This window comes from Salvia hispanica, chromosome 6 (assembly GCF_023119035.1).
Source record: "Salvia hispanica cultivar TCC Black 2014 chromosome 6, UniMelb_Shisp_WGS_1.0, whole genome shotgun sequence".
NCBI classification, from domain to species: domain Eukaryota; kingdom Viridiplantae; phylum Streptophyta; class Magnoliopsida; order Lamiales; family Lamiaceae; genus Salvia; species Salvia hispanica.
Genome location: NC_062970.1, coordinates 35089048 through 35101977, shown reverse-complemented (window position 1 = coordinate 35101977; position 12930 = coordinate 35089048). Strand labels below are relative to the sequence as shown.

General features: G+C 35.5%; 2 protein-coding genes across 3 annotated transcripts; one reads left to right on the top strand and one right to left on the bottom strand.

Annotated features, from left to right (window-relative positions):
- The first annotated feature begins 1254 nt into the window (after positions 1 to 1254).
- Positions 1255 to 3166, top strand: LOC125192729 (nucleolar protein 12). Its single transcript, XM_048090358.1, has 4 exons — positions 1255 to 1478; positions 1583 to 1688; positions 2234 to 2366; positions 2792 to 3166. Exons 1-4 carry the CDS (start codon positions 1360 to 1362, stop codon positions 3043 to 3045), a joined length of 612 nt encoding a protein of 203 aa, XP_047946315.1. The 5' UTR covers positions 1255 to 1359; the 3' UTR covers positions 3046 to 3166.
- A 442-nt stretch (positions 3167 to 3608) lies between these two features.
- LOC125192231 (anaphase-promoting complex subunit 4) lies at positions 3609 to 12592 on the bottom strand. Of its 2 annotated transcripts, XM_048089743.1 has the most exons (19): positions 12433 to 12592; positions 12240 to 12351; positions 11914 to 12005; positions 11745 to 11828; positions 11311 to 11550; positions 11122 to 11202; positions 10314 to 10465; positions 9410 to 9570; positions 9225 to 9325; positions 8954 to 9028; positions 8392 to 8571; positions 7645 to 7727; positions 7464 to 7562; positions 6705 to 6809; positions 6223 to 6361; positions 5147 to 5353; positions 4929 to 5075; positions 4015 to 4096; positions 3609 to 3869 (listed from the first exon to the last, which is right to left on the bottom strand). In XM_048089743.1, the coding sequence occupies exons 1-19, from the start codon at positions 12499 to 12501 to the stop codon at positions 3772 to 3774; spliced, it is 2307 nt and encodes a 768-aa protein (XP_047945700.1). In that variant the 5' UTR covers positions 12502 to 12592; the 3' UTR covers positions 3609 to 3771. The 2 variants fall into 2 exon arrangements, with proteins under 2 accessions (XP_047945700.1, XP_047945699.1); XM_048089742.1 differs by having other exon boundaries at positions 12240 to 12592.
- Positions 12593 to 12930: the final 338 nt, after the last annotated feature.

Genomic DNA, 12930 nt, shown 5'->3' with positions numbered 1-12930 from the left:
TTATGGAAAATTAGATTTTTATTATGGGTGGGCTTATTGTTAACCTATGGATTTATTTCTAGAGTTGGGCCGCTGTATTTGTATATAATTGAGCTTCCTATTTCATTTGTATAATAGTAATAATGTTGACGACTTAACGCAAATCAGTTAACAAAACGTCTTCCTCAAATAATAGGTCGATGTTTGTGCCATCTGACCAATAGCTTTATGTGTTGTTGTAATTTTTTAAAATTGACGTTTTTTCAAGTAATTTTTCTGATAAAACAAATGCTATTCACCAAAATATTGTCTTTGTTGGCTAAAAAGTGAATACGAACAATAAATGCAAATAGATAAAAATGGCAAAATAGACAAAAAATATAGGACGGAGGGAGTAGCCACATACTCTCTCCATCCACAAATAACATGGCTTTTAACGTATATTTGATAAAGTAAGAGACGGAAGAAAAGAAAAGATGGTGGAAGTAATATTAATATACTGTAAGGTTCACATCTTAGTAGTATTACTGTATTTAATTGTTTAAATTTTCCATATTTAGAAATTGATCAAATATTGTAGATCGTCTAACATGATAAATCTAATCTATTTTTTGTGAACAAAAAGAGTACAAATTAGTCAAATGAAGAGTACTTATTAATTTACATGTCTTGTCACGATGGAATTGAATTAAAGACCTTTGTCTCAAATATTATCACTCTACCGTATGATCGCATGTACACTTTTTAGAATATAAATGAGCATTATTTTGAGTGGGATGAATAGTGAGATTTTCTCCCTTTTCAACACAATCGAATCTCATTGTCTCAATAAAAATGAAACATTTTTCTTTTTAGGTTGTCCTATTAAAAATAAAGCATTTCATAAAATATACATATCTTCATCTTTATTTTTCATCTCTCTTATTTTATCCTCTTTTTATATAATTCACAAAATAACATTACATGAAATCATGTACCAAAAAATAAATATTTTATGTTTAATGGGATGGAGGAAGTACTAAAATGAATCGACGCAGAAGTATTGAAAGAATGTACTTATTGAGAATCAAAAGAAGATTAAACGTGTTACTTATAATGTGTGTAACTATACAAGCATAATAACACTAATTATATTCGGTTTTGCAATAATGTAACTAAACAACAAAATGAATTTAATTTTTATTTTTATAATTTTTACAAAATTTAAGAAAAAATAAATTATTTAAATAGTATTTGGCGTAGTACAATAAATAAGATGGAAGGACAAGAAGAGAAGCGTGCGGTACCATCTCTGATAAGCGGCCACTCTTTTTCCCTGCTAAAGCCAAAACCCCCTTAAACAAAAACCAGGTTTAGGGTTTAACAATCTCCGCCACAGCCATGGATATGGCGGCAGCAACGGCTGAGGAAGGCGGAGCACCGCTCCGGACTCGCCATATTAAAAAGAGAGCTCTCAGGAACAAATCACTCTCTGTTTCTTTCGACGAAAAAGATCTCAAGTACGTTTGATTTTCTTACTTTTCCTTATCTGGTTAGCGAATACGATTAATTAACTGAAATTGATTATATCCATGGTTTGATTCTGATTATTCATACGGTGCAGAGATTTCGTAGGTGGTTTTCACAAGAGGAAGAAGAAGAGGAGAAAAGAGGCATTGCAGCAGCAAGAAGAAGCTGGACGCCGTAAGCGCATTGAGCTACGCAAAAAGGTTTCAAATTTACTTTTTGATGCAATTTTTTCTTGATTCAATTACTAAGTCGACAGTTTCTCTATTTTTGTTATTTTGCTTTATCTTGCATTCTAACATGTAGCACTCCGTAATCTATAAAATTACGATATTTGATTATAATTAGGAAAAAAATTATTGTGTGGATGCAGTGATTAAGTGCTAGGTATTGCACAGCTTGTAATTGATGTTTGGAAGATTGATTTATGTGGCGATCAAATGGCCAGTAAACTCAACCTCAGGCTAGGAATAGATAAAATGGATGGTTTTGTATTGATAAATATGGTCTTCAGTGGAATTTATATGATAGTTGACTTTAATGTGTACTTGACTAGATTATACTATGATAGTTGTAATTTGGTGAATCAACACCGTATCGTTTTAAAAATCTTGTGGCATACTAGTTTTTAGAGTATTACTGGGCTGGGTTATTTGGAAATTGTATCAATGTGTGATGATCATAACTTTGTCTTCAGTTTTCCTTTTGGGAGTCTGTGGTAATGTTTATGCATACAATCTTATTCCAGAGAAAGTTGGAAAGAGAATTTGTTATGTCTGGTGGAGTTCCAGTGGATCCATCTGCTGTTACTGCAAAATCTGACGAGGAGGACGAGCAAGACGAGCAAGATGAGGATAGTGAACCAGTTGTATCAGTTTCAGGTACTATATACTCATCTCCATCCACTGACATATTCTCTGGCGTGTGTATAATGAAGTCTGAACCCCATTGATTCTTTCTAGGTCGAGTTCTTAGTATGGGGTTACTCTGGGTTTGCTTACACTTGATTCATAAGAAAAATATGCTACTTTAATCAACACATATGAACATGTATATCTACAAAGATCAGAAAAATGCTATAGTTGATATGATTTACATGTTAGAATAGTATCTATAGTGTTGGTAGCTTGCATTTGTTCTGGGTTACAATGTTTGATAGGGCAATATGAGATTTGTGCAGTCTCCTTGTTGTACCTCTTATTCTATGTAGGTCGATCAACAAGAAATGCAGTAAAATGCTTCATATGTGTGCCTGATGCTCGATTCTGGCCTCTTCTAATCTTATCTCTTATTTTCTTTCCGCAAGGGACCATGATGTATGACAATGATGATGTCCAAGTCATAGTGACTACAAGTGAAATTTCCCGGGAGGAAGTGCTGCCAGTTGATAAGTATGAAGTAGAACATGCTCCATCTGTGCATGCATCTGAGACAGGCAAGCAGAAAACCCCTGTTGTTAGGAAGAAGCAACTGAAGAAGGCACCAATGAAGAGGTCCCGCCCGAAGATACAAAGGAAAAGAGAGAAGAGGAAGGGAAACAACAAGGAGAAAAGGCGCTAGTACTTATGATCTAGACTCGACCTTCTGTATCGAATTAGTCTTCGGTGAATGATCTTCCAATTTGCCCCAACTAGTGGTTAACAGTATTGCATTGCATGAGTGGCAATTTTTGTTGCAGAAATGATTATTTCTTGTGTTAATCAAACCGAATTTGGAACAAATTGAATGAAAAGGCGAAGTTGCTATAGGATGAGACTTCTGAATCCTAGAATTATTAACTTGTGGAAATGGGATATAAGATTCACGTGAGAATACTTATCGTTCTTGTGTTTGGATACCGATACTAAATCTATAATCGACCGTAGTCTCAGCGCACACCTAGTTCCTGTATCAAAACGTGTGAAATGTTTCAATTAAAAACTTATACATAAAATATGATTCACACTGCAACGGCACATATATTTTATTTTATTGAGGTGGAATTACTTGCATGGAGGACATTAGTTAGAACTTGGAAATGTTTAGTCACACCACATTATTGCATATAAGCGTAATAAAATTAGTAGTTTTAAAATGCAAAGAATTAGACAGTGTCAAGTAATTTTGCATATTGCATCTTGAAATTTTGGTAATTTATGAAGTTTCAATTGGTATGGACAGCTGAAATATTATGTCTACTGAAGAATTGACATATGTAGGCTAATAAAATTAAATCAGATTCAAAATTAAATTACAAGCAACAGAACTAGAAGTATAACAAACAACAAGTACTAGCTCAACAGTAACTTATTCTGAATCTGTAACTTCTTCATCTTCATCTTCCTCTAGAATATACACCAAGGCTCGTTTCCTCGCACCAAAAACACAAGCGACGCCTCTGGATGCTGAACAGGAGGGTTAGGCAGAAATATCAGTTCAACTTCGAACTACTAGTCTACTTCTAACGGCCAAAATGTCAGAGGCACTGCTTCATCATGCATATATTGTGTAACTGTTACTGAAGGAAAAATAACTGCATGAAAAACTCACCACTAACTGCCAAAGGAGCAACCAAAGAGTGAGGAATTTCTCGAGCCTTTTCATTCTCCAAGTGCAGGCATGTAATAAAATCCTGAAAACAAGTCACACCAGTTATATGCTTACAGTATTCTCAGAGGGACACATCCTGCTAGGCCAATTATCTTTTACTATAACAGAGACAGAGAGATAACATCTCACTCTCACCATCCCATCTCAAGTATTCCTTTTTGGGATGTCCCAACCTAAGTGAGACGTTACCTTTTTTGGCAATAATTAACTCACCTCTCTCTTTTGCATTATCCCCTTATCTCTCTTACTTTATTCCCTCTTTCTCTTTCTTACTTTATTTCCTCTCCCACTTTACAATTTACAAGTTAATTCACTAAATACCTCTACCAAAATTCCTGTGCCAAAATAGAAACGTCTCACTTAGGCTGGAACGGAGGGAGTAGTTGTTTGCATCAAGGACGACATTCTTTTCAAGATAACACCCTTTTCCATTTTTTTCGGAGGACAGTTTCTTTCCCAGCATTTATTTCAGTTTACACAGTACTCCCTCCGTCCCACGAGAATATGCACTCTTTCCTTTTTAGTCCGCCCCACAAGAATATGTACTTTCTAATTTTGAAAAGTCTCTTCTCTCAAATAAGGTGGGACCCATTCTCCACTAACAATACTTTACTTATTATTTCTCTCTACATCTCTCTTTACCAATTTTACATTAAAACCCGTGCCGTCCCCAAAGTGCATATTCTTTGGGGACGGAGGGAGTAATATTTTTGTCTGCTACTGAAGTTATAAACTGGGGATGACTTTCTGGGAATAACAAGGCAGAAATACAAAGCCACAGCAACATGTACAGTGGTGTATGTTTATTCATATGTTGTAGAATATATACATATTAGACACACACACATGCATACCTTAAGTTCATGAAGATTCCAAGAGGGGGACGATCTTGATATGGAAACAAATGTGAGGTCATCTGTTTGTACCATCATCATACAAGCATTACCTGAGCTGTCAGAGTCTGTGTTTACATCATTTAGCAGCAACACAATTTGTCCGTCCTGTTTTAGAGAAGAGGTGAGAGTTTGAGGCCCGAAAAACAAAATAAACACGGTAACTTTTTCATACTTACTTTGTATTGAGACAGATCTACACAGCGATAACAATCAGGGATGCATAACAGAGCAACCTCAAGTGAGTTAAGGCCCGTCTTCAAGTTGTCATGTACGAGCCCCCTTGCTACACCAATGCAATTTGTGATGTTTGGAAAAGTCTCATCAGGTACCATAAAAGAGGTATAATCAGTAGGCCTCTGATGTGTGGTTCCATGGGGAGCTTCCTGGCCAATGTGATTATTAAAGTTATAGCAATGCTAAATCAGCTGGCTACTCAATTACATGGCTAAACAAACTTGGTTATTATTGATAGTAATAATCAAGTAATGTCCTGGTGTAAGTATTTAGAGTTACTGTTTTTGAGAACAAATTTTTGCTTCATGTCATTGTAGACCATAATTAATTTGGAGCTGTTTTCCAGTTATGTGTGGATAATGAGGACCTTTAGAGTCTGGACTTCAGCATTAAGGGATGCAAGCAATTACATACATAATGACTCTTCTGCTCGGACCTAAGCAGTAAACTAACATGGTGCTCCCGTAGTTCTCACAAAAATCATCAAAATGGACTTTGTTTTTGCTAGTTCTTTTACGTTTCAAGGTCTCGTTTAGAATTATAATTCAGGTTAGGCTTTTAACTAACAAGTGATTTACTATTGTAAGATTTGAATTGAAGCGCAGACCTATTGTCGAAGTGTTTGACGAATTTATCAATATTACTGCAAGATAGGTTAGGCATTCTGCATAACCACCATGGATCTTTAATCTGAGTGAGCTTTAAAATCTTTAGTAGAATTATCTAGGTTGTCCTGAGTCTCTCTAGAAACAGATGAGATACCAATGCAAAATGCTTATATGCTATTGGACCTGATATTCATGATTGTGATGAATACATTAATATTATTACAGGTGTATAGTTACAAGGAGCACTAATTTGAAGCATTTTAGGCATTAAATTAACATACTGAACACATGACTATTGATATCGCTGATGCAAACAGAATTGGACAAAACCACAAACAAGCGCATCATAAACCAATATGTTTGTAGGGTGTATTAACAGTTAGTCAGTTAGCAAGAGAAACAAAATTTACCTGGTAGTATGATATCGATACTGGAAAATAAGCTGACTTCAAATTCGGTACAGATAAAACTGGGAAAAGTGGCAAAATGTCTTTACAAAGTATCCTTCTGGAAACTGTGGTCAGTGGCATCCCTAGAGCCTCCTTGAAACTACAATTTTGTCTCATTAGATCCAGCAATTGAGGATTTACATTTACGAAATTCAAGGCATTGATATTATTATATTAGTATAAAAAAAGTATTGTATGGAGTAAGCTTTTCTGCACAAATTCAGATAAACCCAGAAACTATATTCACCATGCCATCAATTTCTTCTTTTTCTAAAAGCAATAGGTAGAGGGCAAGCTACAGAGCCTTGGCCTAAATTTAACAGATTAGTCTCTTTAGAAGATGCTGGTTCAAAATAAAATCACTTACTAGCCCTATACCAAAAAAAGGTTGTACCTACATCATATGCATCATATGTAAATAAGCACTGAGGTGTATTGCATACCAGGATTCCATTTGTTGAAATTCTTTCGCCAATGTTCTTTTCAAGTATTCAGATTCCGAGAAACCTCCAAAATGAGCTAATTCTGTGACTCGTTGCTTAGTTTCCCTTGCAGTACAAAAAAAATTAATGTTGGAATTGATGTTCACAGATATCCACTTAAGACAACTGGCTAAGTTTACTTCAGAAGATACAGCATTTTATCATACTTCAGAAAATATAGCATTTTATCATACTTCAGAAAATACAGCATTTTATCAATAGCTTCTGTCGTTAAATGTTCATTACAATTTACACCATATTACTCATAGCTGTTCATTGTCCTGTGGATCTCTTGACTATTATAACAAAAGTTCCAAAACTGAACTATTTGCATGGATATCACGCACCCATTTACTGAAATACCAGCTCAGATTATATAGTGAACTTGAAGTTAAACCTTACATCATCAGAAAGTAAGCTTCCAGTTCACACAGATGCTAGCTTTTTTTAGTTAATTAATATACCTGAGTACGTAACTAACAATGAAAGCTAGTTCCATATATAGAATTGACGATGCCTGCATGGGGATTAGTGAACTCTTTCATAATGAATGTCAGTTACTACTTACTAGTCCCTTTCCATAGTATACATGTATTGCGAAATATATTAAACTCTAAAAGACGTACAATTTGACAATTATGGTAAACCTAATCCATTTACATCAATAACAGCCATGAAACCAAGTTTAGGTCACAGAGTCAATTCATCAAATATACTTACAAGTCAACTTCAACGTTATGATCAAGCTGGGTATCCTGCAGCAACATACCAACAGGATCTTGGTCGTATAAAAACTTTAGGAAAAGGATAACAAGTTCACTGCCAGAGATGGAAATATCAGCTGGGTTTTGAAGAATCCCACAAATTTGCAAGAACAGCAAAGAAAAGCTAGTTGCCAAACCTACTAAACGGGAGAAGTTGATCGCTTGGTTCGGACATTAGAACCTTCACACATTTGAGAAGCCAGTTGAAAAAATTTGAAAACTGCAACAGAAGCAAGTAATAGAATTGCATTGTCAGATGAGAAGAAAATAAGGATTGCTTGCATAGCCAAAAATTCGAGAAATTGTAACACTGGCATGCCTATTTGCTCCATATAGATGTCGTTGTATAGCTAGTTTCTTCATACAATAATTTTCACGAAACACCAGTCATTTAACATTAGAAAAAAAAAAACAAAGAACGGACTTGAGATACTAGAATTAGAACTAGGCAGTGGTTCCAAATAAAAAATGATTGCACTTTCTTGAAACATACGTAATTAAGACAACATTTTAGTTGAAGATATTGAATCTAAATTCACATGTCACCCAAGGTCAATCATACACGAGCAAAAGATTAATAAGGAACACATTTCTATGTGCATGTTTGCATCAACTTACAAAGTACAAATAAGTTATTTTATTTATTTCATGTTCAAAATCAAGTTGAAGATCCCATTATTTACCAGCCACAAACTAGTATCCAATAAATAATCACAATTTCAAAGTTTTTGATCCAACAGAGTTTTAAGGTTTCCTTCAGTTTAAGTATCCCTACTACAGAAACATCATGTATGTTTATTATCAAGGGAGGACACATTTCAAAATCATACAGCTAAAGTAATTTTATTGAAGGGGTACAACAGTTTCATCTAATTGTACCATACCTGCTGCACCACTGAAGATAAAATCCTAATGAATCTTTCAATCTGAACAAGCAACATTCCAGCTTTTTCTGTAGCATTATCAATTAACCTCTCCTCCAATCCAATACCCTGAAACCGTGCACGCCACTTGGAAAGCCCTCTTAGTTCTCCCATTCTAAATCCAATAATTTCTGCAGCAGGCTGAGAATCAGATGTTTAGATTCAGCTTTTAAGGAAACTATGTTCCTAATAAACAATCTCCAAGTAACATATAAACACACTGATACTAATGTAGAGATATTATGATTCGTGAAAGAAATTTAATATGAAGTAAACCAGGGTAAGGGAAACTTTGTGAATGCTGCAAGATATTACCAAAAAAATTATCAATTAGACGAGCACACAACCGCATTAGATGAATAGCACCTTTGTAATTCAGATAGTAGAATAATATCCAAGTTCATAGCAGTTTTTGGAGTCAGAACAATATATTCTATCATAAACTATTTCAGTCTAGTAAATGCATTTGAAAAAAGATCTATCAGTGATTTGGTGATATGTTGCTGTTAAGCATAAGACGCACCTGCAGATGGTCAAGCACAATTGTTTGGAGCTCCTTGCCAGCCCCAGAAACAGACTTCGCTACCCGTTTGAGCCCCTAAGAACCAATAGGCCAAGTTACTTGCAAAAAATTTGTACATATAATTCATAATCAAATAAATGGGAAGTTATTAACTGTGCAAGACCCACAAACAGCCCTAGGTGGGACCCCTAGGGGCAACTAGGGTCACATACAAGCCATATTCAAACAATTCGGTGACTTAATTATTCAACACTTTAGAGGTAGAACATACTGCTTCACCAAGGGAGCTAACTAAAAATTGATGAACCGGCGGACTTGTCCTTGCACCACCCAACAGGCTTAGAAACTCTTCTTGAGGACTGGAGTCAAGTCCTGCAGTTTTTATGGTATAAAGATTTAAATAGAAAGATAAAATAATGCTTATTACAGAATTGTTGTTTTCTTCTTAATAGTTACCATGGTCAACAATCAGGGAGGATAAAGCATTGAACTTTTCCTGGTACACGTGCATTGCATCTGACCACTGCTTATACATGATAGCTATTGATTTGCGAATGACTTCAATAAGATGCTCCACATTGGAAGCTTGCAGAGCCACCTGATGAAGTTCATTTTTCCTATCATAGATGGTGAAAAGTACAGGAAATATGAACAATCAGTCACTGCGGCAAATTGAAATTATGCTGATTCTTAGGAAATACGCATCGTGCCAAATAGATAAACTAATAGTTAAATACAATCTACTCCAAATCACAGTGAAAGTGATCACAAAATCTCTTGTTTTTTGAAGTATTAACTTGATCAACATTGTCAAACATACATATCATCCATCATGAACCCTTATATCAAAATTTATAACCACCTCTCCACCAAAACTAGCTACCAGAAAATTGGCAATGTATTCCACTATAAAAGCAAACAAATAAATGGCCAGCAGTTTTTGGCACCAAAGATGCAGGTCATTCAGAAGTCACTAGAAAAAAAAAACTTTATTTTGTAGTCACGGGACATCTTAAAAAGTATGAAATTAATAATACAAAGGTGGAAAAATATAATGAGGAGGAATAATAATGTGTTATAAAATAGCTTTACAACATAGGTAGTCTAGCTTTCCATAATCAACATAAGCATTGATGTTTTATCAGGATACAGACCCATCATGTAGAATCTTTTTCATTTACCACTGATTAGCAATCTGGTGGACTAGTGCCCTGGATAGGCCAATCCTAATAATCCCTTAAGTTAATGAAAATCACCAAATAGTTTATGGAGAAAAATGGAATTTTTGGATAACAAATCAACCAGATGCAATCATAGAGTCTGGGATCTATTATCGTATATTTCATCAAATTACAATTACCTTTTCTGAAACATTGTGCTGTCTAGGACTAAGCAGTGGAGCCCATCTAAATGGCATCCAGATAACTGATTATCACATGATCCCAATCCAGTTTCAGTGAGCATGCCAGAGCACAGCACTGTGATATGACAGAGATCGCTAGACAATGCCATCTGAAGAGGCGCAAATAATAAAGGTTAGATTCCTCAGAGGGATTAATTCAATCATGAAGTAGATGACGGTCAGAACAAATCGTGGATTCACATGCTTTCGCAAAAAAGGATCTTTATTCGCAAATATCTGTTCATCCTTAAATGTTGACTTTCAAGTATTTTTATACAGTATTGGAGCTCCCATTATGCTAATTCACAAAGTGTTATTCAATTTCAATTTCAATTTATCTCAGGCTCCCATGTGATTGCCTAATCTTATCTATAGCATGCAAAACCCTTGTCCAAATCATAGTTATCATAGTGAGACAGGGACTCTGTATACACCACATTCTATATTCCATCTGGAATCACATCAGATATAGAGACAAGAAGCTTAACTCAGACATTATTATATTAGGAGTATTATGGGAATGAAGTGGATAAGGACCTACTTAGCAGCATTCTAGTGTATATAAGGCAAATCCGACAATGAATCAAAACAAACATGGAGGAGGAAGTACCATTGCTTTTTTCATATATATCGACTGTATCTGAAATTGGTGTAACTGCTTAATGTACCATTGTATGTGTAACATAACCAGACATAGCATGTCACAATTGGACTGTTCTATGTTCATGTATCGATGCCAAATTAATCAGTATAATAGTGCATCTACCTTACAAATAGAAGCATCCATGAGCCGAAAGGAGCCATGGTTCGCAAGTAGTGGACTATGGAAAGCAATTTCGCGTAGGTTCTGGAACATCCATGCATCATCAAAGTCACATGTGAAATAGCATTAGGATATGTCAGACTGGCGAAGATAAACTTACAACAACCATACAAATATGAAAATTGGACTTACAACTTTTCCTATTGGGAATATGCCAAATATATTAAAATAAATATTTCCATCTTTGTCCCCACTGCATAGGATGTCAAACTGTTGGCGCGATGAATCAAATAGTTCCCGGAAAGAATCGTCACTTTCATCCGTGCCACTACTATCTCCAGGGACAAGTCCAGCGGTCCTAGGAACTCGTGGAGCAGGTGGAAAAAAGCGAGCAGTCCTATCTTCATATGGTGAATTTCCATTGTTAACATCCTAAATCCAAAGGATGAAAGTTATGAGTTTAATATGAATATCATTGAGAACACTCCAGAGCATTTGACTTTCCCAAACACACAATCTAATCTCAAGTGGTATACTTTTACATCACATTCTACAGCCAAATTATACAGATGGAAGCTCTCTAGTCTCTAATAACCTCATACAGGAAAGTTTAAAAGGTTACAAACCATTGTCTTTTTCGTATCTTCCACCCAGTTGAGACAGACAACAGAAGCACAATGGAACTTCATACTTCTTAGTAGCTTCCCATTCTGCTCTCATAAACACACCAAGCCTGGGGTCAACTGTCACATGATATTCAAAATTCAGCAAACAGAAATGTTTAAACTAACTCACTTCAACATCATGCAGGGACATAGTCCCGTCTTCAAGTCCCACTGCAATTGCTTTGCCGTCAGGGCGCCAGCATATGGATGTTATGCATTTCCCTGGACATAGTATTGAAAAATTTAACCTAATGAAACATCAAAACAAAAACACACTGCCACTAGAGCTCAAAATTGACAGTGTCTCAATGCTGACAGGAAGGGATCAACAAAGCAATTTGAACACAAATGTGTAACTCAATATTTCGCCACCAACTACTCATATTCGAACCAGAAAAAGTAGGCCTAAAAGTAAGCATCAGTTTCGAAAAATATAGTAGTGAAAATGCTGCTGACCAGGGGATGTCGTCCACAGTCGCTGCCAATTGAAGCGATGGAGAAGAAGCTTCGAATCCTCGGTCACCATCGCAAGTAAATCCTTCTCCGGGTTCCATTCGGCAATCTTAATCTGCAAAAGTAAAATGGCGCCAATTACGCCAAAAACAAGCATACAATATACCTTCTCCACTTGAGAGGGAGAGAGAGAGACCTGCGAGGCGATAGGTTTGTCGAATTGAAGTTGAAATGGAACCACTCTTTGAGATTCGTCAGTTTCCATGGATTGGTGTGAGGCAAAGAATAGCGGAGTTTTGGGAGTGAGGTGAAGAGTTGAGAGGCGGGCTTTTCTCTTTGGGGAGGGGATCTGCTGTGCTATGAAACATCGTATAGTTAACAATTTTGTTCTCAATTGGTGCGATTTTATCATAATTAACTTTTTCTATTAGTATTATAGTTTTACTCTTTTATAACCTTTTCCACCTAATTTACTTTGTTAAAGAAACAAATTTAGTAAATCTTGTTGAAATTATTTGTAATTAATTATGATTTATATTTTTCTTTTCTAGGTACCATTTGATCAAATTCTGTCCTCTTTTTGCATTGTTCCATTTAAAAATGAAATATTAGTAAAATGAAAACAAAAGCATCTCTATTTTTTCATCTCTTTTATTTTATTATCTCCTCGTTATCTCACAAAATAATATTACTA

Coding starts and splice junctions, on each gene's coding strand:
- LOC125192729 (XM_048090358.1), top strand. CDS start 1,360: ATGGATATGGCGGCAGCAACGGCTGAGGAAGGCGGAGCACCGCTCCGG. Junction 1,689..2,233: donor GCATTGAGCTACGCAAAAAG/GTTTCAAATTTA, acceptor ATCTTATTCCAG/AGAAAGTTGGAAAGAGAATT. Junction 2,367..2,791: donor ACCAGTTGTATCAGTTTCAG/GTACTATATACT, acceptor TCTTTCCGCAAG/GGACCATGATGTATGACAAT.
- LOC125192231 (XM_048089742.1), bottom strand. CDS start 12,501: ATGGAAACTGACGAATCTCAAAGAGTGGTTCCATTTCAACTTCAATTC. Junction 7,563..7,644: donor CAACTTCTCCCGTTTAGTAG/GTTTGGCAACTA, acceptor CATCTCTGGCAG/TGAACTTGTTATCCTTTTCC. Junction 5,076..5,146: donor TAGATCTGTCTCAATACAAA/GTAAGTATGAAA, acceptor TCTCTAAAACAG/GACGGACAAATTGTGTTGCT.